The sequence below is a fragment of the Budorcas taxicolor genome, chromosome 5 (assembly GCF_023091745.1).
Source record: "Budorcas taxicolor isolate Tak-1 chromosome 5, Takin1.1, whole genome shotgun sequence".
Lineage (NCBI taxonomy): Eukaryota > Metazoa > Chordata > Mammalia > Artiodactyla > Bovidae > Budorcas > Budorcas taxicolor.
The window spans coordinates 100,413,318-100,437,247 of NC_068914.1; the positions used below are offsets into that span (position 1 = coordinate 100,413,318).

General features: G+C 47.2%; 2 protein-coding genes across 3 annotated transcripts; one reads left to right on the forward strand and one right to left on the reverse strand.

Annotated features, from left to right (window-relative positions):
* The first annotated feature begins 819 nt into the window (after window positions 1-819).
* On the forward strand, window positions 820-4,732 carry DDIT3 (DNA damage inducible transcript 3). Its single transcript, XM_052639396.1, has 4 exons — window positions 820-903; window positions 3,131-3,178; window positions 3,900-4,055; window positions 4,148-4,732. The coding sequence occupies exons 3-4, from the start codon at window positions 3,918-3,920 to the stop codon at window positions 4,514-4,516; spliced, it is 507 nt and encodes a 168-aa protein (XP_052495356.1). The 5' UTR covers window positions 820-903; window positions 3,131-3,178; window positions 3,900-3,917; the 3' UTR covers window positions 4,517-4,732.
* MARS1 (methionyl-tRNA synthetase 1) lies at window positions 4,676-23,930 on the reverse strand. 2 transcript variants are annotated; one of them, XM_052639393.1, is made up of 22 exons: window positions 23,772-23,930; window positions 22,692-22,782; window positions 22,468-22,546; window positions 22,256-22,390; window positions 21,838-21,913; window positions 21,426-21,598; window positions 21,158-21,264; window positions 16,981-17,097; window positions 16,635-16,838; window positions 15,631-15,832; window positions 13,599-13,673; window positions 8,897-9,067; window positions 8,632-8,727; window positions 8,156-8,273; window positions 7,588-7,801; window positions 6,681-6,812; window positions 6,469-6,573; window positions 6,191-6,377; window positions 5,292-5,363; window positions 5,151-5,174; window positions 4,986-5,057; window positions 4,676-4,889 (listed from the first exon to the last, which is right to left on the reverse strand). In XM_052639393.1, the coding sequence occupies exons 1-22, from the start codon at window positions 23,878-23,880 to the stop codon at window positions 4,743-4,745; spliced, it is 2,706 nt and encodes a 901-aa protein (XP_052495353.1). In that variant the 5' UTR covers window positions 23,881-23,930; the 3' UTR covers window positions 4,676-4,742. The 2 variants fall into 2 exon arrangements, with proteins under 2 accessions (XP_052495353.1, XP_052495355.1); XM_052639395.1 differs by lacking the exon at window positions 5,151-5,174.

Consider the following 23,930-nt stretch of genomic DNA (forward strand, 5'->3'; position numbering starts at 1 on the left):
GGGGCCACCCGGCAAAGAACACGAATTCTGGCATGCCGAGGGCTCATCAGATACTTTACAAAGAAAAAAGTTTAAGGGTGCGCTTCAGAGAAGAGCTTAAAATGAGTACCAAGGGGCGTCAAGCTCCTTGGCTTCTTTTGAGAGAAAACTCGAGAAGATGCAAACAATCCTGGTGGATGAATGCAAATTTTCAAAGGTGGGAGGTTTAAAAGACCTGGTGTCCGTTAGCAGGGAGGGGATCAGGGGCAAGGAAAATGGGAGTTTCTTTTGGTGGAGATAAAACGGAGGGTAATGTCAGATGGGCGGAACAAGAGCTCTAGAGAGAGACAAGCTGCAGTGAGCCTTCACACCGCAGCTTAGGGGCGACCACAGTTGATAGCCGTTGGGGCCGTTGGGTACCGGGAGCTGGCGCCCCGCCCTCTCTCCTCTCCCCCATCCTCCCCTGCACCTCCCACCACCCTTGTAGTCCCCTGCGCGTGCGCGCGCAGATACCGGTTGCCAAACATTGCATCATCCCCGCCCCCCTTTCCTCCCCTCCCCCTCCAGCTCTCCCCTCCGCGCGCGCGCATGACTCACTCACCTCCTCCGCGAAGCCTCGTGACCCAAAGCCACTTCCGGGTCCTACACTAAGTCGACCCCCAAGCGGGAGGGAGCGACGGGGGCGGTGCCGCGAGGCTCCTGAGTGGCGGACGTAAGGGATGAGGTGGGGCCAACGCCGGCGTGCCGCTTCCTGATTGGTAGGCCTCTGGACCCGCCCAGAGAGGAGGGCAAGGCCCTGTTAAAAGATCTCAGCTCGGAGGATCGAGGTCAGAGGCTTGAGTCTAAGGCATAGAGTGTATCATGTTGAAGATGAGCGGGTGGCAGCGACAGAGCCAAAATCAAAGCCGGAACCTGAGGAGAGAGGCGAGTACTGATTCCCCATCTACCTTTTTTACCCTCCCATCCTCGCGAACACGAGTTGGCCCCTTAAAGTTAGGGCATCCGCTCTTATGGGTGTAGCCCCACCCCCTCCGCAAAGAAGAGAAGTGACTGTCCCGGGGGAGGGATGAGGAGAATCCTTTATTCGAAAGTAGTGCTTACGAGACAGACACCCCATCCTTCACACGACCGCACCATCCTGCCCCTGCCCGGAGCACAGTCCCTGATCTGTGCTATTAGGCGACCGGGCCCCAGCTAGGAAGATTTATTCTCGCGTTGCTGACCCTAGGCCTCTTTGTTAGGCCTGTCCGGTGGGAGGCGGGGCAACAGGACACACCCCCGAAAAGCCTGGTGACCCAGTGGTTCGGGCCGTTGCCGCCGCTTTGCCACCGGCGGTCCTCCCCCTACCCTACCCCCAATCGTGTCTCGGCCTTAGCGTCTCGGGGCCAGCATAGCCACGTCAGTAGCTGGGGCTTTGGACCTCCGCAGGACATTCTTTCCGCACGCTTGCAGAGAACAGAAAATCTTAGGCCGGCACCAGTCTTCGGGAAGAGGGATGTCGATGGACAGGGAACGGAGATGAGTTTTCCTTTCCCCAAAGCCCTCTAGCCTTCTGCTCCGGAGAGCATCTTGGATCTTTTAAGTGTGGGAAGCCACTTGGGGTCTCCCAAGTGGGTTGCCCTTCCCCTGGGATTGGTGCGTGCCTTTTTTCCCTTGTCCTGTCTCCCAGCTAATCTCTGTGTAACCATTGCATCAGGCTAGCCCCCTGTTTGGCTCTGCAGCCCTCTGGCCTGGGGCTCCACTGCTGATGAAAGCCTTATCCCACACATGGGAAGGCAAGAAGGGTTCCCCAGGGAGGACAGCCCTGCAGAGAAAGACTCAGGACGATATTGCATCTGCAGTCCCTAGGGGCAGGCAGCTGCCGCTTTGCCTTTGAGCTTCATCCTCCTACCCCTGTGAGAGATTGGGGAGAATTTATGCATTCATTCCTAATACTTAACCAGACCTACTATGTGCCATGCAGCTTGGGACCCAGCATTTATCCACAGACAAGAGAGAAAAATGTCTGCTCTCTCAGAGCTTACATTTCAGTGGGAAGAGGCATACAGTAAGCAAATATGTAAAGTGCCGTAGAAAACACTAAAGCATGGAAGGGTAGAGAATGCTGAGTGGAGGTTACAGTTTACACTGGGTGGTCAGGGATTCCTTCACTGAGGTGATATTTAAATGAAAGACTTATGTGGGAAGAGAGAGCTTTCCAGAAGGAATAGCAAGAGCAGAAGTCCTAAGGTGGGAGCATGTATAGTATCTTTAGGGGCCAGTTGGCTGGACTAAAGTGAGCAGGAGCTGGGAAGGTCAATGAGAAAAACAAGGCAAGGAAGGAGCAGACTGTGGAGACCTTTTAAGTCATTTAAAGGACTTCAGCCTTTAATATGTGTGAGATTAAGTTTTAAGCAGGGGAATGACACACCCTGACTTAAGTTTTAAAAGGTTCACTTGGGCTGCTGTTGTAAATAGACTCCAGGAGGGGTTGGGTGCAGGAGCAGAAACTGAGAGACCTTCTGCAATCACCTAGGAGAGATGAGAGTAACTTAATCTAGATTAGAAAAAATGGAATTGGCGAGACGTGTTTAGATTCTGGGGTTTTGAAGAATGAGTTTAAGTTTTGCTGTTGGTTTGGACTGAATTGTGGGGTTTGAGAGGAGAGGAATCAAGGATGATACCAAGGTTTTTGGCTCAAGCGACTGGAGTTGCTCTATACTGAGATGGGAAAGACCTTGGTAGGGGAAGATTAGCCAAAGTTTGTCTTGGGACATATTAAGTCTGAGATGCATATTAGATATCCAGAAGGAGGTCCCAGGAGAGGTCTAGACTGAAAAAACACATTTGAAGGTGGTCAGCGTGGGAATAGAATTAGGAAAAGGCCACTTTATTTGTTCCCATCCCTGTAGTCCTTACCCTGGCATTTGAAGACTGCCTTGAATTTAGAAAAAGCTGAGTTGGCCAGGATTTTGCTATTATGTAATCAGAGGACTACAAATGTCAGCAACTAAAAATAAAGGAAGTCAGGCTCTTCTCTGTCCTTGGAAATGGCCACAGAGACTGATAACTATCAGTAGGAAGTAAGGAAGGACCAGTAGGAAGCTGGAGGTAAAAAGAACCTTTCTCCACCCTTCCAAAAATGTCTAATATTTATCTTTGATCCCCACAGTGTTCCAGAAGGAAGTGTATCTTCATACATCACCACACCTGAAAGCAGGTAAGTTTAACTGACCGTTTCCCCAAACCAGCTCCTAAGAGTTGTTGCTTATGAAATTATGAAAACACCTAGAGAAGACAGGAGAGGAGGGTTTGAATCTGAGCAGGTTTTTGCTGTTAGGCCACATCCATCCTCCTGGCCTGCCCTTAAAGAGGTGACCAAATCCCTATTCTTAGAACATGTCCTAATTGAAAGCTGGCTCTTGAGTGCACAGTCAGGTGAGGTCTCACCACACCTCATTCCCCACCCAAGGTTAGATGGACCCAAGGACTGTTTGCCCAGGCTCCCCCCACAGGAGGAGAAAGGAGTACAGGTGTCTAGTAACCACCCCTGGAAACAACCAGTGGAGTTCCCCAAGGGAAGCTGAAGACTTTTACTAGGAACCCATAAGAATACATGTCCAGGTACTTGCTTCTTCAAGTGCTGGGCAAAAGCAAAAAGGGACTCTCATTCTAGGTCAGGGGTTGAGACATTTTAAAGGACCAGACAGTAAATGTTTAAGATGTCGAGGGCCTCACAGAATAGTCTCTCTCACAGCTGTTCATCTCTGCTATTGTAGTATGAAAGCAGCTGTAAAACAACATGTGAATAAACAGCTGTGGCTGCTCCCCAATAGATTTTTATCTACCAAGACAGGCAGCAGGCCAGTGTATTAACCTGTAGACTGACTGGTGGAGCTTCTTTTCCTTACCCCCACTATCATGAGTATGTCCTTTTCCAGATCCTGATCCAGCCAGAGATGGCAGCTGAGTCATTGCCTTTCTCCTTCGGGGCACTGTCCAGCTGGGAGCTGGAAGCCTGGTATGAGGACCTGCAGGAGGTGCTGTCCTCAGATGAAAATCGGGGCACCTGTGTTTCACCCCCTGGAAACACGGAGGTAAGAATGCTAGGCCTGATGCCAGGGGAAGTGGAGGTGCTGCCTTTCCCTTTTCGACTAATTCATACCTACCCTGCCTTATCTCCTTGAAGGAAGAATCAAAAACCTTCACCACTCTTGACCCCGCCTCTCTGGCTTGGCTTACTGAGGAGCCAGGACCACCAGAGGTCACACGCACCTCCCAGAGCCCCTGCTCTCCAGAGTCCAGTCAGAGCTCCCTGGCTCAGGAGGAAGAAGAGGAAGACCAAGGAAGACCCAGAAAACGGAAACAGAGTGGCCAGTCCCCGGCCCGGGCTGGCAAGCAACGCATGAAGGAGAAAGAACAAGAAAATGAAAGGAAAGTGGCACAGCTAGCTGAAGAGAATGACCGGCTCAAAAAGGAAATCGAGCGCCTGACCAGGGAAGTGGAGGCAACTCGCCGAGCTCTAATTGACCGGATGGTTAACCTGCACCAAGCGTGAACAGTTGGGACCAGCACTTCCATTTCAGGCCACTTCTGACCCTTCGTGGAAGTATCTACTGACCACGTCACCAGTGCCAACGACATACCCCACCACCATCGATTCAGTAGGGTAGCTTAGGGTAGACGATAGAAAAGGGTCTCAGCATGTATATAGAGATTGTACATTTATTTATTTATTATTGTCCATATCCATTAAAGTGACTTTCTATGATAAGTTCTCACTTTCACTTTTTCTTCTTGCCTTTAGGGGTTTCCAGGGGTTTCCCCTCAGCTTGAGCCAATTGTTTTTTCAGATCCAAGAGTTTAGCCACCTCTGCAGCAATCTGGTTCTTGTCTACCTTCTGTGCCTTCAATTCTCGGACAATGTTGCCCTGAGAGGAGAGGGGGCGGGGGAATAACGGTGAGACCAGAAAGGACCTATTTAGGATTCAGCTTTTCCAGCTTCCCATAGGGCTTCAGCCCCGCACCTGCTTGGTCACTTCCTCTGTCAGTGCTTGGATCTGCTGCGGTCCAGCTGCTGTCTTGGGGGATGCTTTTGCCTTGAGAACAACGACAGGACAGAGTTAGCACCTGCTACCATAAACATGCCCTGACTTCAGGTCTGATGTAAGATCGCAGGGGCAAGTGATTACCTTTAAAGCCAAGGACTCTTCTAGCTAAGACAGGAAAGAAAAACTAAGTGAGGAACCAGGAGGGCCAAAAGAGGGATGCGTGGGGGCTACTGAGGGACATGGAGGACTATTGGTGGCTGAGGCAGTCTTTAGCTTTCTTACCTGGCCCCCACTGAAGCGCTGCTTCAGACTTTCAATCTGGTCATTTTCCAATTTTTGGAACAAAGGACTGACCTGTGAAAAAAATTCCAGAATCATCCACTGATGGGGTATAAATTCTTATTTGACTATAAAGAGGGCCTCTCCACCCCAGCTTCTGACATTTAGGAACTCAAGTTTCCAAAAGAAAGGTTGAGTGTACCGCTGAGAAAATACATGCTGATTTCAGTAAAGAATCCAGAAAAAGCACTGGCATTCATTAGGATCAAAGATTACTTAGGTTATTTAATGATGCTAGGTTGATGCAAAAGCTTAGAGGAGTACGTACGTATTTTTATCACCTTGTGTTGAGAAAGCAGCTACCCTATATTTTCCCTGCCCCCTAGGTTCTGGCACGAAGGACAATGAGGATATATGGGCTAAAGAAAAGATTGGGCTTGTAAACCAATTCCAAGGGCTTTATATCAGAAACAAGCCTAAAGTGCAGAGTGGAGGTGAGGGTGGAATGGGTTGTGAGAACAGCTATGAGAGTGTCACACCCAGTAAGTTCTTCCCTGAGCCCTCCAAAGGCTGCATGGCAAGGTAGAAATTTTGAGGGACTTCCCTAGTGGTCTAGGGGTTATGACTCCATGCTTCCAACACAGGGCATGCAGGTTCAATCCCTGGTCTGTGAAGATCCCACATGCCCTGGGACAAGAAGCCCATACACAACTACTGAGCCCATGTGCCTAGAGCCAATAAGAGAAACCACAACAAGAAGCCTGCGCACAACTGGAGAGTAGCTCTGCTTGCCTCAACTGGAGAAAGCCCATGTGTGGCAACAAAGACTCAATGTAGCCAATAAATGAATAACTTTTTAAAAAATTTTGAGAGAGGCTGGCTCTTCCAACTCTCAGACCTACCGTGCCAATCTGGTGTCCTGCTGGTAAGGTGCATAGAAAGTTCGTGGGCAGGATACTGCAGGCTGGAGGTGGGAGCTGCAGCTGGGCTTGGATGGTAGCACTAACTGTAGGCATGTAAGGCTGGAGCATGACGGAGAGCAAGGCAGCTATATTCACGGCCAAGCCTGTCACTGTCCCTGCCCGCTGCCTGGGGAAGAAAAAATACTAGTCTGGACCTCCAAGAGGACACATCCAACCAGTCACTTTATTTCTGTAGCCAACCCTACTTTCTCACCCACCTGTCAGCTTCGCCGCCTTTAATCCGCTTCCAGGGCTCATTCACCTGAATGTACTGGTTGCCATGGCGAGAGATGGTGAGGATGCTACGTAAGGCATCCCGGATCCTGAGAAGGAAGGATGCAGGCCAAGGGGTAAGGTCCTAGGGGTACCAGTATGGGGTTGTCAAAATGCCAGCAGATCACGGAGTTGAGACAGAGGTGTAGATACTTACCGAACCTTCTCTAGCAGCTGGTGGTAGTGCTGGAGCTCCAGGGTGACATGGGTCAGCAGGCGCTGATCATCAGAGGTGAGCACCATCTCAGGCACAAAACCCCCAAAAAACTTGGACACAAACATCCCAGCTCTGGATGGGAGAAGGGGGGCAGGGAGAAGAGAAAAGTTACTTCCCAGTCTCCTTACAGAAAATTGGACACGGTTTTCATAATTTTACATTTTCTCAGAACTGAAACCACCTGGCTCCCTCAAGCTGGAAAGCAAATTCCTTTGCTTAATTCCATTCCAAACTTAATTCCTTATTTTTTCTCTCCCCTAAGAAAATGTCTGCACATGACAGACATACTTTACATACAGATATCCCTCATATAAAGGAAACTGATATCCCTCATATAAGGTTTTCAGTAACCATTTGTTTTTCAGAAGTCAGTAACTTGAAATGATCAAGCTGAAATATATACATTAACTGATATCAAACAAATATATCCTCTAGCAGAGACTACCTACCTGATCATTGTGGTTTAATAACCAAATCTGAAAGTATGGGTAGCCACAGAGATTATTTCTTTAGATTGCAAAATAGCTGAGATAGGAACCAATAACGGAAAGTGAGACTGAAGTGATAAAACTCCAATCTCCTACCCCTGTGCTAAAAAAACCCTTTTTTTCAGTCAAACTTTTCAGTGGCCTGCGAGTGAACTTGCACTAGGAAAGGACACACTTCCAATAACATTAATAACATTAATAAAATAATTAGCAAAAATTCACTTTGTGATGAACTCTGCTAAATCACATCTCTACAACTCTGCTAAATCACATCTCTACAACTAACTTCCCCTCTTACAAGCCTCCCCCCGCACCCACCCCCAGCTATCTGCTGCCTCTCACCCCTCACCAGATCCCACCTGTTGATGAAGTTGCCCAGGTTGTTAAGCAGCTCGGAATTATTCTTGAACAACATGTCTGTCCAGGAGAAGGCACTGTCCTGCCCCTCAGGCCGAATGTACAGCAGATAGAAGCGCCAGATGTCAGCAGGGATCCCTGTGTCCTGGGCCATGTCCCCAAACACTCCCACACCCCGGCTCTTAGAGAATTTCCCATCCTCGTAATTCAGATATTCTGGACAGAGAAGGAGAATGCCAACCATCTGTTCAAATCATGTCCTTCCTCCCTGACCCACTAACTCTTCTTTCCTCAACCTCAGCTCTAGAGTAGCTGGCCTGCATAGAACTTAGAAGATCCTTCCTCTCCAATGTGATCTTTTCCCCTTTACTTCCACCCATTACAAAATTTAGCTCTGAACTTCTGCTCTCTTCAGGTCCTTCCTTTTTCTGGGTTGAGCGTCCATGTTCTGTTTCCTATTTCACCTCAACTCCTAACTCAAGACCTAGCACCTCTCCAGGAACTTCTTCCAAGTGCTGCCTTGGTCCTCACTCCCTAGGAACACCCTCCATCTTCAGTCTCCCAGGGTACCTGTAGCAATGAGGTGGCTGACCAAGGTGTAGTTGTCCTCAGCTCCTAGGGCTGAAGAAGGAAAGACTATGCCATGGAAGGGAACATTGTCCTTGGCCATGAACTGATACAGGTTCACCTATGAAATATAATTGGGAGACAGCTCCTAAGAGCCTCTTCAGAGGCCTAAGAAAGATCAGGTACCCAATCCGAACCGCCCCCTGCACATTCACCCTTCCGACAGGCAGTGGGTACATGTGTGCATGCTCAGTTGTGTCCAACTCTGTGACCCCAGGGATTACAGCCTGCCAGGCTCCCCCGTCCATAGGATTTTCCAGGCAAGAATACTGGAATGCGTTGCTATATTCTCCTCCAGGGGATCTTCCCAGCCTAGGGATCAAACCCAGATCTCCTACATCTCCTTCATTGGCAGGAGAATTCTTCACCACTGTGCCACCTGGGAAGCCCCACGGACAGGCTAACTAAGAACTACTCACTTGTTCTGGGTTCTTCCACCACTTCTCCCATTGGTCTGTGTAGTTGGCTGTGATGGACAGGTAGCCAATGGTGGCATCAAACCAGACATAGAACACCTGGAGGGACAGGAGGGAGACACGGTAGAATGCAAGCACACTGGGAAAACCCTGCTGACCCAGAGTCTCAGACTGAAACAAGACATAAGCAATGGTCTATTCTGCTTGCCCAGGTTTCAACCCCAAAGCTGAATCATTTGAGATCTGAGTAAAGCTCAGGGTTTTTTACCTTGTCCTCAAAACCTTCTAAGGGCACAGGGGTTCCCCACTTGAGGTCTCGGGTTATGCAGCGGGGCTTGAGACCATCTCGAAGCCAAGAACGGATGATGAACCGGGCGTTGGGTGTCCAGTCACTGCCAGGCAACGTCTTCTCCAACCACTCCTCCACCCGTGCTCCCAGCTGATAGCAGAGAAGCACAGAGAGCTGGTTTATGACAGCTGCATGTGTGGTCAGCATAAGGATAAATACACACAAGCTTTTTGGAGTCATTTATTGATATATAATTAAAATTAAGGATTCATGACTGCCATAGCAATTCTACTTGAGACTTTTTTCAACAGAAATTTTCACATAAGTGTGTATAGATGTATTTATAAGAGAACTGCACCACTCATCACACCAAATATTAAAACTAATTCACTTGGTTCAGTAGAATTTAAAGAACTATGGTATATCAACCAATGAAATACTTACTAAGGCTTTTAAAAAGTATGTAAAGATCTCAGAAATACATTAACTAAAGCAAACTTCAAAATAGTAATATAAGATATAATCCTATCATAAAATAGTAATACACAGATTAACATAATCCCCAAAAAGTATATATCTTAGTACTTTATTCTCACAGGAGATTAGAGGGAACATCCACTTTCACACCACCTATTTCATTCTGAAATTTTAAAAACAAGTGTTTATCACTTTTGTAAGCAGAAAAACAAAGATAAATCTTTCATAAGGAATGGTTCACATGATTCATCCACAGAAACACCACAGCACTAGAAGCCTAACAACACACTCTACTGGTGAGGCTATAGCAAACTGGTGCACACCCTACTGGGAGGAAGGTAAAACTGAACAATACCTACTGAGAAAAAGCAGGCCATAAACTACATATGCATTTATTCTGGACACAGCAAGTGATCCCTTAAGGAGTTTCTCCTGAAGACAGACTTCCCACAATACAAAAATACATATGCACAAGGTTATTCACTGCAACAGTATTTTTAACTGCACAATACTGGAAACTACCTAAATGACGAACACAAAAAAAATCGGTTAAATAAACTATGGCACCCACACAGAATGAAGTACTATGCAACCGTTTAAGTAACAAGGCTTCCTTGGTGGTCCAATGGTTAAGGATACACCTTGCAATGCAAGGGACACAGGTTCAGTCCCTGGTCCGGGAAGATTCCACGTGCCGTGGAGCAGCTAAGCCTGTGTGCCACATGCTTAGAACCTGTGCTCCGCAACAAGACAAGCAACAGCAATGAGAAGCCTGAGCACCACAAGAAAGAGTAGCCCCCACTTGCCAAAACCAGACAAAGCCCTCACATAGCAATGGAGACCCACCACAGCCAAAATATAAAATAAAAAAATAAAAATTTAAAGGAAAAACAGAGAATTCCGTGGTGATTACAGGGGACACAGGTTTGACCCCTGGTCGGAGAAGGCAATGGCACCCCACTTCAGTACTCTTGCCTGGAAAATCCCATGGACAGAGGAGCCTGGTAGGCTGCAGTTCAGGGGGTCCGCAAGGAGTCGGACATAACTGAGCAACTTCACTTTCACTTTTCACTTTCATGCACTGGAGAAGGAAATGGCAACCCACTCCAGAGTTCTTGCCTGGAGAATCCCAGGGATAGGGGAGCCTGGTGGGCTGCCGTCTCCGGGGTCACACAGAGTCGGACACGACTGAAGCGACTTAGCAGCAGCAGCAGCAGCAGGGAACTAAGGTCCCCACATGCTGCCAAAACAAAAAACAAAACAACATTGAGTAAGAATGATCTTTATGAACTGACATGTATGGAGTAGTCCTGATACAGAATGATTTCTAGAACATACTGTTAGGTGAAAAATATAAAATGCAAAACAGTATGTAGAGTATGCTATATTTTGTATAAGAAGAAAATAGCAGATACATATGTATACATACATTTATCTGCTCATCTTTATATGTATATATAAAATGTTTTACACACACACACACACATATATATAAGCTTATCTTTACAAAAATAAACACTAAGACTAAATCAGAAAATAAAACCAATCGCCTGTAGGATACAGGAGAGCAAGGCAGCATGGACAGGAAAGGGAATGACACTTCTCTGAGTATTTGTTGATCAGTCGCCAAGTCATATCCGACTCTTTGTGGCCTCGGAGACTGCAGCATGGCAGGTTTCTCAGGGTTTCGATTTAGAAGCATATTACTGTTCTACATTTTTAAAAAACAAGTATGAGGAGAGAAAAAAAAACTAGAAGCAAATGAACCTAAATTATTGGCTTATTTCAGTAACATAACCACACTGAAAGGGGAAAAAAACTGAGCCAAGACAATGTTGAACACACTTGATTACATACCCTCAGTTCTAGGGGAAGGAGCAGGACTGCAAACTAACCCTAAACTCACCTTAGTAGGTTTTTTGGTAGCGGTATGGGTGAAGTAATTCTGAAATTAATTTTAGGTGTACTGTAGGATCAAATAAATGAGTAAATAATGTTGCTGGAAACCAGAGTACTTACTGTGTGGAAGAAGGGAGATAAAAAATAAGGGATGAGGGAAAGTGAAGAAGAACTCCATGGGGCTGGACTGGAATGGCAATGTCAGTGTGAACCTAAAATAAATGCCTAACTTTCTGCTGACAGGGCTGAGAAGCAAAGACATCCCAAGAGCAATGAGCACACAAAACTTGGCCTCTAATACTGTTCCCTACTTAAAAGAAAAAATACGGCTTGGTGGAGAAATGGTTGGATCCCAGGATGGAATAAGATGAATCTAGAATATCCTGCTATGCTAGAAAATAAGTGCTTAAAAATGATAGGAGACCTCAGAAACGCCCAGAGAAACCACCTTGAGGCTCCCGTTGGCCAAATAAGGAACAATCAGAACATCAAAATTTTTTAGGACAGGAATAAGTTATAAACCATTGAAAAAAATTGGAATCCATGAGTCAACACTAATAATAAATACATAAATAGATAAATAAATGAAATGATGGAGAAGGGTAAGTGTGGAGAAAGTGGTAGAGTTGGCAAATCTTAATAAAAACCCGGTCAGGTAAGAATGATTAAATAAATGGATGCTAAATTCAGAGGAACCCTTTCAATGAAAATCAAGATACTTGCATGGTCTTAAATGTGCATTTCCACAGACTGCTTTTAAGTTGCAAGGGGGGAAATATTAATTACACAGTGGAGAAGCCTAGTAACATCTTGACTGAACAAAATTTACATCACTGATAAGGGGGAAATGGCCACCACATGCCTCCGAAAAGAACACGGTATCATCTATGCAATAGTCCAACTGAGGATGCGTAATCTGAATCTATTCATGAGGAAAAGAGTCAACAAATGCAAAATGAAGAATATTCTGTTTTGAAAGGGGAATCAAGGTCTATATTCTTAAAAACTGTTAATATCATAAAAGATAAAGGCTGAGGAACTGTTTCAGATTAAGGGAAACTAAAGGACAGAAAAACTAAATACATTATTCAGAGCCAGATTCAGCACTACAGGAAAAAACATGCTAGAAAACATATTATTGGAATAACTGACAAAAATGGAATACGGATGGTAGATCACACAACTATATTAACGTTAAATTTCTTTAAACTGTTAACCATACTGTGGTTATGCAGGAACATGTCTTTTTTCTTAGAAAACATACAATGAAGCATTTAAGAGTAAAGAGGATCTATAAGTACATATACATACATGTATGAGAGAGAGAATAAGCTAAGGCAAATGGAACAGAATCTTAACTGCCAGTGAATCTGGGTAATGGGTACATGAGGTTCTTGTAGGTAAAGAACACAAGGTTCTTTGTTCTAGGAACTGCTTATTCCCACAACTCTTTCTCCAAGTTTGAAATCATCTCCAAATAAAAGTTTTAAAAAAAAAGGGACTTCCCTCATGGTCCAGTGGCTAACACTCTGAGCTTCCAATACAGGTGGCCCTGGTCAGGGAACTAGATCCCACAAGCTGCAGCTAAAACAGAAGATCCTGCGTGGGGTGCAACTAAAACCTATGACCCAGCGCAGCCAAATAAATATTTTTTAAAAATAAACAGGAACCTCCCTGGTAGTCCAGTGATTAAGACTCCAGTTTCTAATGCAAGGGGTGCAGGTTTGATCCCTGGTCAGGGAACTAAGGTCCCACATGCCACAGGGTATGGCCAAAAAAAAATTTTTAAACAAATAAAAGGAAAAAAAAAGACAGATCCACTAAAGCGAAAAATTGGTCAAGACAAATTATGAAGTAAAAGAAAGTAGACTGCAGAATAATATGAATGCCCATCTAATTTACATTAAGGAAAAGACAAAAGGCATAAAAATACTTTCATTCAGCATACCACAACCAGAAAGTAGCTCCCATTCACAACCAGAGAAAGCCAGATTGCAGCAACCCAGTGAAGCCAAAAATAAATAAATCAATTAAAAAATAATAATCACCAAAATAAAAATAAAATGTTCACATGCAAGTGCTACAGAGGAAAATCAGCAGCAAAAACTACCTCTTGGCAGATGGGCCTGGCCTTTCACTCTGTGCTCTTTTCCTGTTACGTCTTTTTACATTAAACATGCATGATTTTAAAATGGAAATTAAAAACATGGGAGAGTGATTTGGTACACATTTGTCTCTGCCTGTCGCTGAGGCAGAGGGTGCACGAGAGGCTGTGCAGACTGGCTTGAGGAAAAGGCCCACTCACCTTAGGCAGGTCCAGAAACAGGTGCTGAGAGGATTTTACCACAGGGCACGACCGGCAGACTTTACACTGAGGCTTCTGTGAAGGTAAAGTCAAGAGAAGGGGTGACCCAGGGCAGGGCAGTTGGAATCAGGCTGCAGGCCAGGAGCTCTCCAGGTTGAGGGGAGATGAGGTCCCCTGTCTGCCACCATACTTCACCTCATTCTCACACCCCACCAAGTAAGAACTACTTACTTGGACCGGCTCTGAGCTTGGAGAGTCAGGTCTGCAGGGCACAACTTTTGCTACGGAGTTTCATGTCTGTGTCCTTTCATTCCCAAGCACAGGAAAAATGCACTCTCTGAGCACAGGCTAGATAGACCCAGGCTAGACAGCCCTGCAGCTGTGTGAGGAGTGAAAAGACCAACCGAAAAGAAGACACATGGTTCCTCTTCTTGAGGAAGTTACGCTCGAGCAGGGAGAGAGGGCTTACATGAAAAACAAGCGCAGGCCTTCACACGGCAAAATGTCGAGAAATACTTATCTGCATGACACAACATGACTGTACAAACAATGAAGTATGACAGCTAAAGGAGTAGCAGTTGGGTGGGGCGAGTCAATGAAAGCCTGCAAGTGAGTTTTGATCTGGGTTTCTGAAGGTGAGAAATTATAACTCTCTCAGGAACTCTCTCCCGAACTCTACATGTCTGTATCAACTGCCTACCTAACATCCCTCCCTGGATGTCTAAGGAGGCATCTCCAACTTAACAAACCCAAACAGTGTCACCATACTCTACCAGAAAGCAATTCACGCAGTCTTGCCCGTGTTTGTAGACGGTGCTACCAGCCACCCAAGCTGCTCAAGCCAAAAACGTAAAGTCTCCATTCTCTTGACTTACCTATCACCTCAAACTCCAGTCTGTCCAGTTCCACAGAGTCTGCCTCCAAAACTTATCTCAAATCCTTCCCTGCCCCCTCATTCCCCCTGCTATTAACCTAGTCCAAGCTACCATCACTCCATTTCTGAGCTACTGCCACTCTGGCCTCCAAACTGGTTTCCCCGCTTTCTCTCTTGCTTCCCTCCCACCCATTATCCACAGAGCAGCCTGCCATTCCACTCCAAGAGGGCTAACTGTGCCCGAAAATCTGGTCACTGCCTATGTCTTTGACCTCATTTCAACCCACCACCACCACCTCTCCACCCCCACCCACTGTGGTCTTTTCAATTCCCCTTTTCATTGCTCTGCTGCCTTGGGTCTTTGCATGTCCTGGTCCTTCTGCTTAGAATACTCTTCATCCCACTTATCGCCTCCTGGCTCCTTCTCATTCTTCAGTTAAACTTTCAGTTCAAATGTTACCTTCTAAGAGGACTTCCTTAATCACCCAGCTCAACTCTTCCCCCCAGAAGTCACTCTGTTACATCTTCCTGGAAGCTTATAGCAACTACACTCTATCTTTAGTGCTTGTCTTCTCTCTCACTAGATAAAAATCTGTCTTGTTCATTGCTACAATCTCAATAACCAGAACTATGACAACACTACTGTAAAGACTCAAAAAAGTGTGTTGAATAAATGAACAACTACCAAATGAATAAACATGGAGTAGAAGAAAGGTGGTGTTTATGGAAGAAAGGAAGAACTAAACAAGCACAGAACAGCTGGTGTGAAGCAGAAGAAAAGGCAAGAAAGCATGAATTCAACTTGTCTCTTTCCCAGCACAATGCCAAGCACATAGTAAATGCTCAGTATGAGTGATCAGTTGCTAAGACTAGAGTAGAAAGAGCCACTGGTGAAAGGTCTTGAATGCTAAATCAAAAATCCTACGGACAAGGTCCTACTGTGTGGCACAGGGAACCATGTTCAATGTCCTGGGATAAACCATAATGGAAAAGAATATAAAAAAGAATGCATATATATGTATAACTGAATCACTCTGCTGTACAGCAGAAAGTAATACAACATTATAAATCAACTATACTTCATTTAAAAAACATCGTGACAGTCCCTTAAAACTAGACACTGTCTCCTTCCAGGCTCCCAGGAGACCCTCCTCCTACCTTGAGCTCAATGGCATTGATGAGCTTGCCACACTTGTCACACTGGTCACCCCGGGCCTCCTCGTAGCCACAGAAGGGACACACACCCTCCACAAAGCGGTCAGCCAGGAAGCGGGCACAGTGCTCACACCGCAGTTGCTCCACAGTATCTTGCAGCACGAAACCTCGGGCCAGCAGCCGCTGGAAGATGTCCTGGGTAATTCTGACGAGGTGTGGAAGGGACGGGGGAAGTCAGAGGAAGCAATGCACCCTTCCTTCTTGCCACTCGACCCAAACTCACCCAGTCCAAGTGCCAAAGAAATCAGGGAGAGGCCCTCTAGTCATCTGCAGGGAGTTTACTCATGAGCCCAGACCTCTCACATAAATTCTCCAACTCCCCACATGATCTCTTTCTTCATCACTCTAGAATTTACTTTGGTCAAATACAGATTTATCTGTTTTGTATTCTTTGTTAACAAAAATCTCCAAAAGGATAGGACTGGTTAGTTCTTCGAACTCTGGGAGTTGGTGATGGACAGGGAGGCCTGGTGTGCTGCGATTCATGGGGTTGCAAAGAGTCAGACACGACTGAGCGACTGAACTGAACTGAAAAATTCAATCAGTCCAACTGCTAAACTGCACAGCACTCTCTGGCAGCCTACCTACTGTGTAGTATTTATAGGCCTGACAATCAAGCAGAGGAGAATGAATGTTTCCTATAAACACACAGGAGCGGGAAGGGTGTCCTAAGACTGTAAGAGAAGGAAGGCGGGAGAGGCAAGGCAGATCCTTCCTGTGGACGTAATTCCTGTCTCTTCCCCACCTTGGCGGCTCCTGCAGCCCTGGTCAGACTTCTGCACACAATGACTCCCCATAATAATGCCTGAGACACATCACATTTCAGGACAATATCCAGATGTTTGGGGGCGGGGGGGCAACAATTTTGGTTCCGTCTGTCTTTCTGTCCCCTCAATATTCCCACTGCCCTCACCCCCTCCATTTCTGATTGATCAAAGGACACCTACTTGGTCTGCTGTGGAGTGGTAGTCCGACCAAAAAAGTCAAACGAAATGTTAAACCAGCGGTAGATGTCAGCATGGATAACGTGGTACTTGTCACAGATCTCCTGTGGGGTTAGTCCCTCCTCCACAGCCTTGGTCTCTGTCGCTGTACCATACTCATCTGTCCCACACAGGTAGAGGGTGTTCCACTGACGGAGCCGGGAGTACCTGAAAGGGAATGTAGTGATCATGAGGCCCCATCTCAGCCCCCTCCATGTGCCCAGGATCCTTCCAGTATCCCCACTTGAGGCCTATTTCCCACTTGGGGAGCACTGCTTCCTCAGGGCCCTCCCCCAGTAGCTGGCTGCACCTTGCAAAGACGTCGGCACTGAGCACACAGCCGATGATGTTTCCAAGGTGGGGAACATTGTTGACGTAAGGGAGGGCGCTGGTGATGAGCACATTTCTCTCCCCAGCCACGGGCAACCTGGAAGGGAAGAAGGAAGAGAACAGTCCAGGGGGAGATGAGAGGGTCAAGAGTGACCCCCCCCAAAAAAAAAAAAGTGACCCAAAGTGCACGGAGCAGCCAGATGCATCTATTCTACTGCCCAGGGTCATGTCCATCTGAAGTCTTTCCTCACACGAAGCTGCTGGAGCTTAAACTCTCCCAGAAGCCATGAGATCCCTCCAGCTGCAAATATAGGGCCCTGCCCATAGCGAGCAAGCCTCGTGTACTGCTCCTAAGAAGCCTCGTTCCCACATGGAACTCTGTCCCTCTTTATAATCCTAAGTGCCCCTTTTCCATCAGCTGGTTCTCAGGCTCCAGCCTCCCGAGTACTGACAACTCTCCCCAGGCTCTCTTCAACCATCATTCACTAACTCCCTGGACTTTAACACCACCCAAGAACACCTTCCCAGCACTGACCTCTCCCCTTCTTTCCAAGTGCTATGTTAGCATTACTTCTAGTCAGGACCTGAAACGCTTACAATTCACCAACCCACACACAAGCATTCCCAAGTCCTCTCATATCGCATGACTCTTCACGCCCTAACCCATGTGGGTCAGTCACTTCCTCATGGCCTGTCTCAAACCGGCAGGCACCAGCCACTGCCTTCATAGCCATAATCTCCTCCCCACTGTCCCAGGACCATTCCTAGTCATCCCACTCAACCTGCCGCCAGAAGTCACTCCATCTGCTCCTCTCTCCATGCTTTGTCACCCATGACAGCTCGGCTGAACACATCCTATATCTGCCGCCCTCTCCAGCACTAACACCTCACTAGGGTTCATCTTTCCAATCATTCTTTTGTGTTTTTTTCAGTTTTAATATTTTTTCTTGAAGTATAATTGATTTACAATGTTATTTCAAACCATTCTTAACTTACAACAGCCAGCTTCCAACAATTACCATGTTCTTCAACTGTAGGCACCCTGCAGGCTCACCGAGTCTCAGAATCTCTTACCAACAGAGACTCCAGTGATTTCCTCCTGTTAATCTCACCCTTCTTCCCAGCTGCGTGCTGATTAGATGGTCCATCTACTTCCTGGAACATTTTACAGCTCATTTCCTCAGAAAGTGCTCACCAATCTCTCCTGCATTCATTGACTTTTCTCCCCGTGACTGAATACCATAATTCTCTCTGAAATCCAGCTTAGAAATCAGCTCCTTCGGGAAAGCCCTCCCTCACTGACGGTCGGCCTCCCACCCAGTCATCCTTGTGCCCTGGGCCCCTAAGCAACCTGCGCCACACACGCTGCAGTGCTCCTTTTCGTGTCGCTCCGTAATGTCTCTCTCATCTTGTGTGAGCTTACTACAGTGGAGACATAAAGGTGAGCATGCCCAGGGTTCTGCCCTCAAGGAGGGTACATTCTATCATATAACTTCTGACTGGGATCAGTGCGATCAGAGGTACAAAGCGCTCACAGAGGTCAAAGGAAGTTGAGCATCCCCAGCCCAAGACTCCACAGAGGGACTTCCCTGGTGGTCCAGTGGTTTAGAATCCACCTGCCAATGCGGGGGACATGGGTTCCAGCCTTGGTCCAGGAAGATTCTGCATGCCAAGGAGCAACTAAGCCCATGCAGCACAGCTACTGAGGCTGCGCTCTAGAGCCTGTAAGCCGCAACAACTGAAGCCCACACGTCTAGAGCCCACGCTCAGCAGCAAGAGAAACCCACAAACCACAACTGGAGAAGACCCACACGCAGCAATGAAGAGCCCACACAGCCAAAAATAAAGAAAGATTCCACAGAGGCAGAACTATATGGGTTGGGTTCTTAAGAATGGGTGGGAATGTGCCAGATTCAAGACTCTTGGGGTGCACTTCAGTCAGAAGCAAAAGCATTTGCTCTAGTGCCTAACACCAATTGTCTCCTCCTCTAAGTATGCATTCAAACAAGTTAGCCTGTATAGACACCTGAGAAAGTCTACCTCCTGTTCTTTACTACCTCCAAATCAGTCCTCAGTAGGTACTCACAGAAATATTCAAAATGAGTGAATGAACAAAAGATGAACTTTCATTAACTCATTCAAATTTTACCATTATCTACCAAATACTTGGCCCTGTGCTAAAAGATATGCCATGTAAAAGAAAAGAGAGCCCCAATCTTCAATAAGCTTACAGATTAGTGAGGAGACAGACACGTAGAGACAATTACCATAAAATGTGACAACGGGAGCTGCCAGAAGATGAAGCACTTAAGACTCTCAAGCTGTACAGAGAAGGAAATGATAGACCCAGTCTCTTGAACAACTGTCCAGGAGGTAGGGGAGACACAGGCCTTCCAGTAAGAAGAGCATGAGCAAACACACCAAGGTGTGAGAATATGATCTCAGCCTGCCCTCCACTCAAAGCTCATTCTGACCCAGCTGTCCCCTGACTGACCAGCCTCCAGCCACTGGCCTTTTAGAAATTCCTTATAAAGACGCTTCGTCTATCTGAGACAGCCTTTCCCCACACTTACCCTTGCCTGACTAACTCCTACTCATTTTGCAAGTCTTCAGTTCAGTTCAGTTCAGTCACTCAGTCGTGGCTGACTCTTTGCGACCCCATGAATTGCAGCACGCCAGGCCTCCCTGTCCATCACCAACCAGCAGAGTTCACTCAAACTCATGTCTATCGAGTCAGTGATGCCATTCAGCCATCTCATCCTCTGTCGTCCCCTTCTCCTCCTGCCCCCAATCCCTCCCAGCATCAGAGTCTTTTCCAATGAGTCAACTCTTCACATGAGGTAGCCAAAGTATTGGAGTTTCAGCTTTAGCATCAGTCCTTCCAAAGAACACCCAGGACTGATCTTTAGATCTCCTTTTTTCTTTGGTGGTACTGTGTAGCTTGTGGCATCTTAGTTCCCCCACCAGGCCCTCAGCAGTAAAAGCATGGAGTCCTAACCACTTGACTACCAGGGAGTTCCCACAAGTGTTAGTTCAAATGTTGTCTTTTTCTAAGTTAACCTCCTGTGACATTTTCTCACAGTACTTGTCTTTTCCTTCATACTACTTACAGTTTTTGAAATACCTGTCTATAACACTAGACTCAAAGTGGCATGACAGCAGAGTCTTGTCTGTTTGCTCCCGTCTGTAGACCCAGTTCCCAGCACACAGGGCCTGACAAGGAGTGGACACGTAAATCTTTATTGAACATGTTCAGAACTACAAATACTTCGTTCCAATGGAAAAATCTACATATGGGTGTGATTTTTTTTTTTTGCCACACCACACAGCTCCCTGACCATGGATCGATCCTGGGCCCTCACCAGTCAAAGCACCAGTCTTAACCACTGGACCCAGCCAGAAAATTCCCAGTATGTATGTGAATATTATCTTAGCTATCAGAAGAGTGATAAAACATGATGCTAAGCATGCAGGCAGGAGCCAGATTGTGAAAGACCAGGTGAAGTACACAAAGAAACCATCTGTAGAATTCTGAAAAGCAGAATGAGATGATAATATTGGCAGTTTTAAGCAGCCATCTGGTGACAATATGGAGCACAGGACAGCAGGGAAGGAGAAGGTAAGAGATGGCAAGGCCCCACTTCAGGTAGCAGCAGTGAGGATAGGGAGAAGGGATGGATACAAGGACTCCTTAGGAGTTAGAATCAATGACCTGGTAATGGAGTAAATGATACAGGAAGAGATGAAAAAATGGTATAGATGACACCAAGATTTCTGGCCTGGATCTTCAGGTGGAAGGTGGGAGTCATTCACTAAGACAAGTGACTAAAGGAGAAAGAGATGCTGGCAGGGAAGGTAAGAGGTTTGGTTTTGGACATGATGAGTTTGCAATGCCAGTGGAGGTAGAGATGTCTAAAGCTCAGAACAACGATCTGAACGGGAGAAACAGACTAAGGTACAATCAGTAGGTGGAAAGTAACTGAAAACACAGGTGTGGGGGGGGGACTGATGGACAGTATGTCCAAAATATTAGCCAAGAGGTTAAGAGGATAGAAAATTACAGAAAGGTCAGCAATGGGGATTAAACAGGCAGGTACTGGCTCTATCAACAATTTCCACATAAAAAACCAAGCCCCACTCAGTCTGTGCCTACTCACACTGGATTCTGCTGCGGCCGAAGAGGGGGCAAGCTTTCCAGGCCCTTCTCCCAAGCAGCTACAGCCACAGCAATCTCCTCCTCAGACAGAGTAGCCAGTTCCTCCTCCTATGAAGAGTGGACAGTATCCCTCACCAGGTACACCGCGTAAGGAAATTCTCTCCAAGAACTGACACAGTTAACAGCGGTGCTCAAACTCTCTCTCCAAGCCACCCCCCGCCACCTCAGGCACTGAGGCTGTGTGGGTACCCCTCTTCTTTGTTCCAAACCTCAGGCTCATTGCTGATAAGCCTGCCCTCAAGGGAGCTGGGCTGGGGCTGCTTCTGGAGGTAGGGCCGGAGGGCCAGGACACCCTGCTGCTTCAGCACAGTCTCTGCAGCTCGCTGACATGGCTCCTGGGAACTCAGTGTCTGGAACCAGCTGTGCAGGGCACCCAGTTCCTCTGTGGGCATGGGAGAAAGGAAGCAATCAACAAGACCTAGAATCGGTAGCTGGAAAGGGACCTCCTCCCCTTTATGAAGTTTCTCCAGCTGCCTTCCCCAGTTCCCTCAGCTGTCTTTCTGCTATAGTTGCCCTGTCAAGTTACAGCTCAGAATAGGTCCTCAATAGTCTACTGCCCACTCTGTAACCCCAACACCAAGTTCCTCAGGCTGGTGGGGAAGTGATATGCACAGTTCTCACCAGGGAGATAGGATGGGTCTTGGAGTAACGGGTAGAGCGCTCCCCACAAAACAATATCAGCTAGAGATTCTGTCTCCTTTGTTGAGAAACAAAAAGAAAAATTACACAGGTGAGACATTCAGTTTCTTCCCATGGATATAATAATACTGTACATTTCCTAAACACTTATTAAATATCAAGCACTGTGTTAAGCATTTTAAATTATCTCAATTCTCACAATAACCCACTGAGAAGGGTTCTAACATTACTCCCACTTCAAAGACGAGAAACAATGAACTTTAAAGAGCTTACGAGTTTTAAAGGTTACAGTGCTAGTAAGGGGCAGTTGGGGGTGGGGGTTGAACTTTGAATACAGTCTTCCTCCTTAATTCTTATACCATACAGCTTTTCCCAACCCTGATCTCAAGGCCCAACTCACCCCAGCCAGGAATGGACAGCTCCGACGACTCAAGCTGTGGTCAATATGTGTCAGGGCCCTCCGAACTGGGCGAAGAACATCTTCTCCCTTCTTCCCTTGGACCACTAAATAGTACAGGGCAGCGGACAAAGCTGGCTGAAACACAGGAGACCCGGGTCAGGATGGCCGTGCAGAGCAACAATCTGCCTGCCAACCCCACATCTCAGTCCTACCTGCAGCTCTGTTGCTTCCCATTCCAGCCACTGGTTGGTGAGATCATCTTGTTCCCAGCCAGATAACAGAAAGAAGTATCTACCCAGGGAAAGAGCAACAGAGGGAGAATTAAAGGGGCTCGCTGGTTGAGTCCATTTCTTACCCCAGTTGTAAATAAGGCCACACAGAGGACAGTAACCCGATTTTATTCAGCCACCTCCCTGCATCAAGGACCAGTACTGACCGACAGATTGCACTGGTGGAGAAGAGGTAGTTGCCACTATCCAGCTGCAAGACAGGGACCTTAGGCCGGGTCAGGAATGGGACCACACACTCTGACACAGGGGAGGAAGATGGGTGAAAAACAGAGAAAAGAAATACTATGTCAACTTAAAAGGACATCTTCACAGTCGTCCGGGGGAGGTGCTGGGGGGGAGGGCAGAGGGGGTGCAGGGGAGATGGGCAGTCACAAGGAGAGGGTCCAGGATAGGACCTCTGAAAGGGGATGGGTCCAGAATGAGCTGGAGAGACAAGCAGGTGTTCAGCTGAGACTGCCAGCTAGAAACAGATGGGGACTGCAGAGAGAGTGTGGTGGTACTGGGGTAGTGCTGCAGCCAAGAACTGCAACAACTGAAAATAACTAGGATGTCTGATGTTTTCCCAGGTGGCTCAGTGCTAAAGAATCCACATGCCAATGCAGGAGACATGAGTTCGATCCCTGTGTCAGGAGAAGGAAATGGCCCCCACCCCAGGATCCTTGACTAGAAAATCCCATGGACAGAGGAGCCTGGCGGGCTACAATCCACAGGGTCACAAAGAGTCGGACACAACTGAGAGACTGAGCACAAGAATATCTGAAAATCATCTGAGCTACCCTGGGAGAACAAAATTAAGTGAACTGGGAGGACTGACAAGAGAACCGCTTAGGAGTCACACAAACCGATGGCTGGGAATGAGAAGAGATAAACCGAAGGGAAAGTAGGGTTTCCTAAGAAAACCTGGGGGGCATCGTATGAATGACGTGGGGGAGAAGGTTGGAGAGGGGAGAGAGGTTCACTGGAGTGAGACGAGGTCCTGGGAGAGAAAGGAGGGGAGACCAGAAATGAGAGAAGGGTACACTGAGGCTAACTAAGGGAAGTGACTGATGAAAGATGTCACTGGGAGGGAAGAAGGTACGGGGTGCTGAAGGATAACGTGGGAGGAAGTTGACGGGAGTGCGTGGTGTTGGGGCCTGGAGTGTTGGCGAAGACAACTGTGGGGTCGTTGTCCGCGTGTTCCAGTCCCGCCCGTCTCATCCACCGCCCACCAGCACCAGCCCGACTACCTTCTGGGCCTACAGTGCTGATGAGCAGCTCCGCTCTGCCCTGGGCCCTCCCGGCCGCGGCCAGCACAGGCAGACTCCCCGGAGCGCCCTCACTCACGAACAACCGCATTTCGCCGTGGACCCTACGCTGACGCAACCGGAACCGGTCTCCCGCCAGAG

Coding starts and splice junctions, on each gene's coding strand:
- DDIT3 (XM_052639396.1), top strand. CDS start 3,918: ATGGCAGCTGAGTCATTGCCTTTCTCCTTCGGGGCACTGTCCAGCTGG. Junction 4,056..4,147: donor CACCCCCTGGAAACACGGAG/GTAAGAATGCTA, acceptor ATCTCCTTGAAG/GAAGAATCAAAAACCTTCAC.
- MARS1 (XM_052639393.1), bottom strand. CDS start 23,880: ATGCGGTTGTTCGTGAGTGAGGGCGCTCCGGGGAGTCTGCCTGTGCTG. Junction 21,265..21,425: donor TTATCAGCAATGAGCCTGAG/GTTTGGAACAAA, acceptor CACTCTTCATAG/GAGGAGGAACTGGCTACTCT. Junction 17,098..21,157: donor CGGCCGCAGCAGAATCCAGT/GTGAGTAGGCAC, acceptor CTTCCCTTCCAG/GTTGCCCGTGGCTGGGGAGA.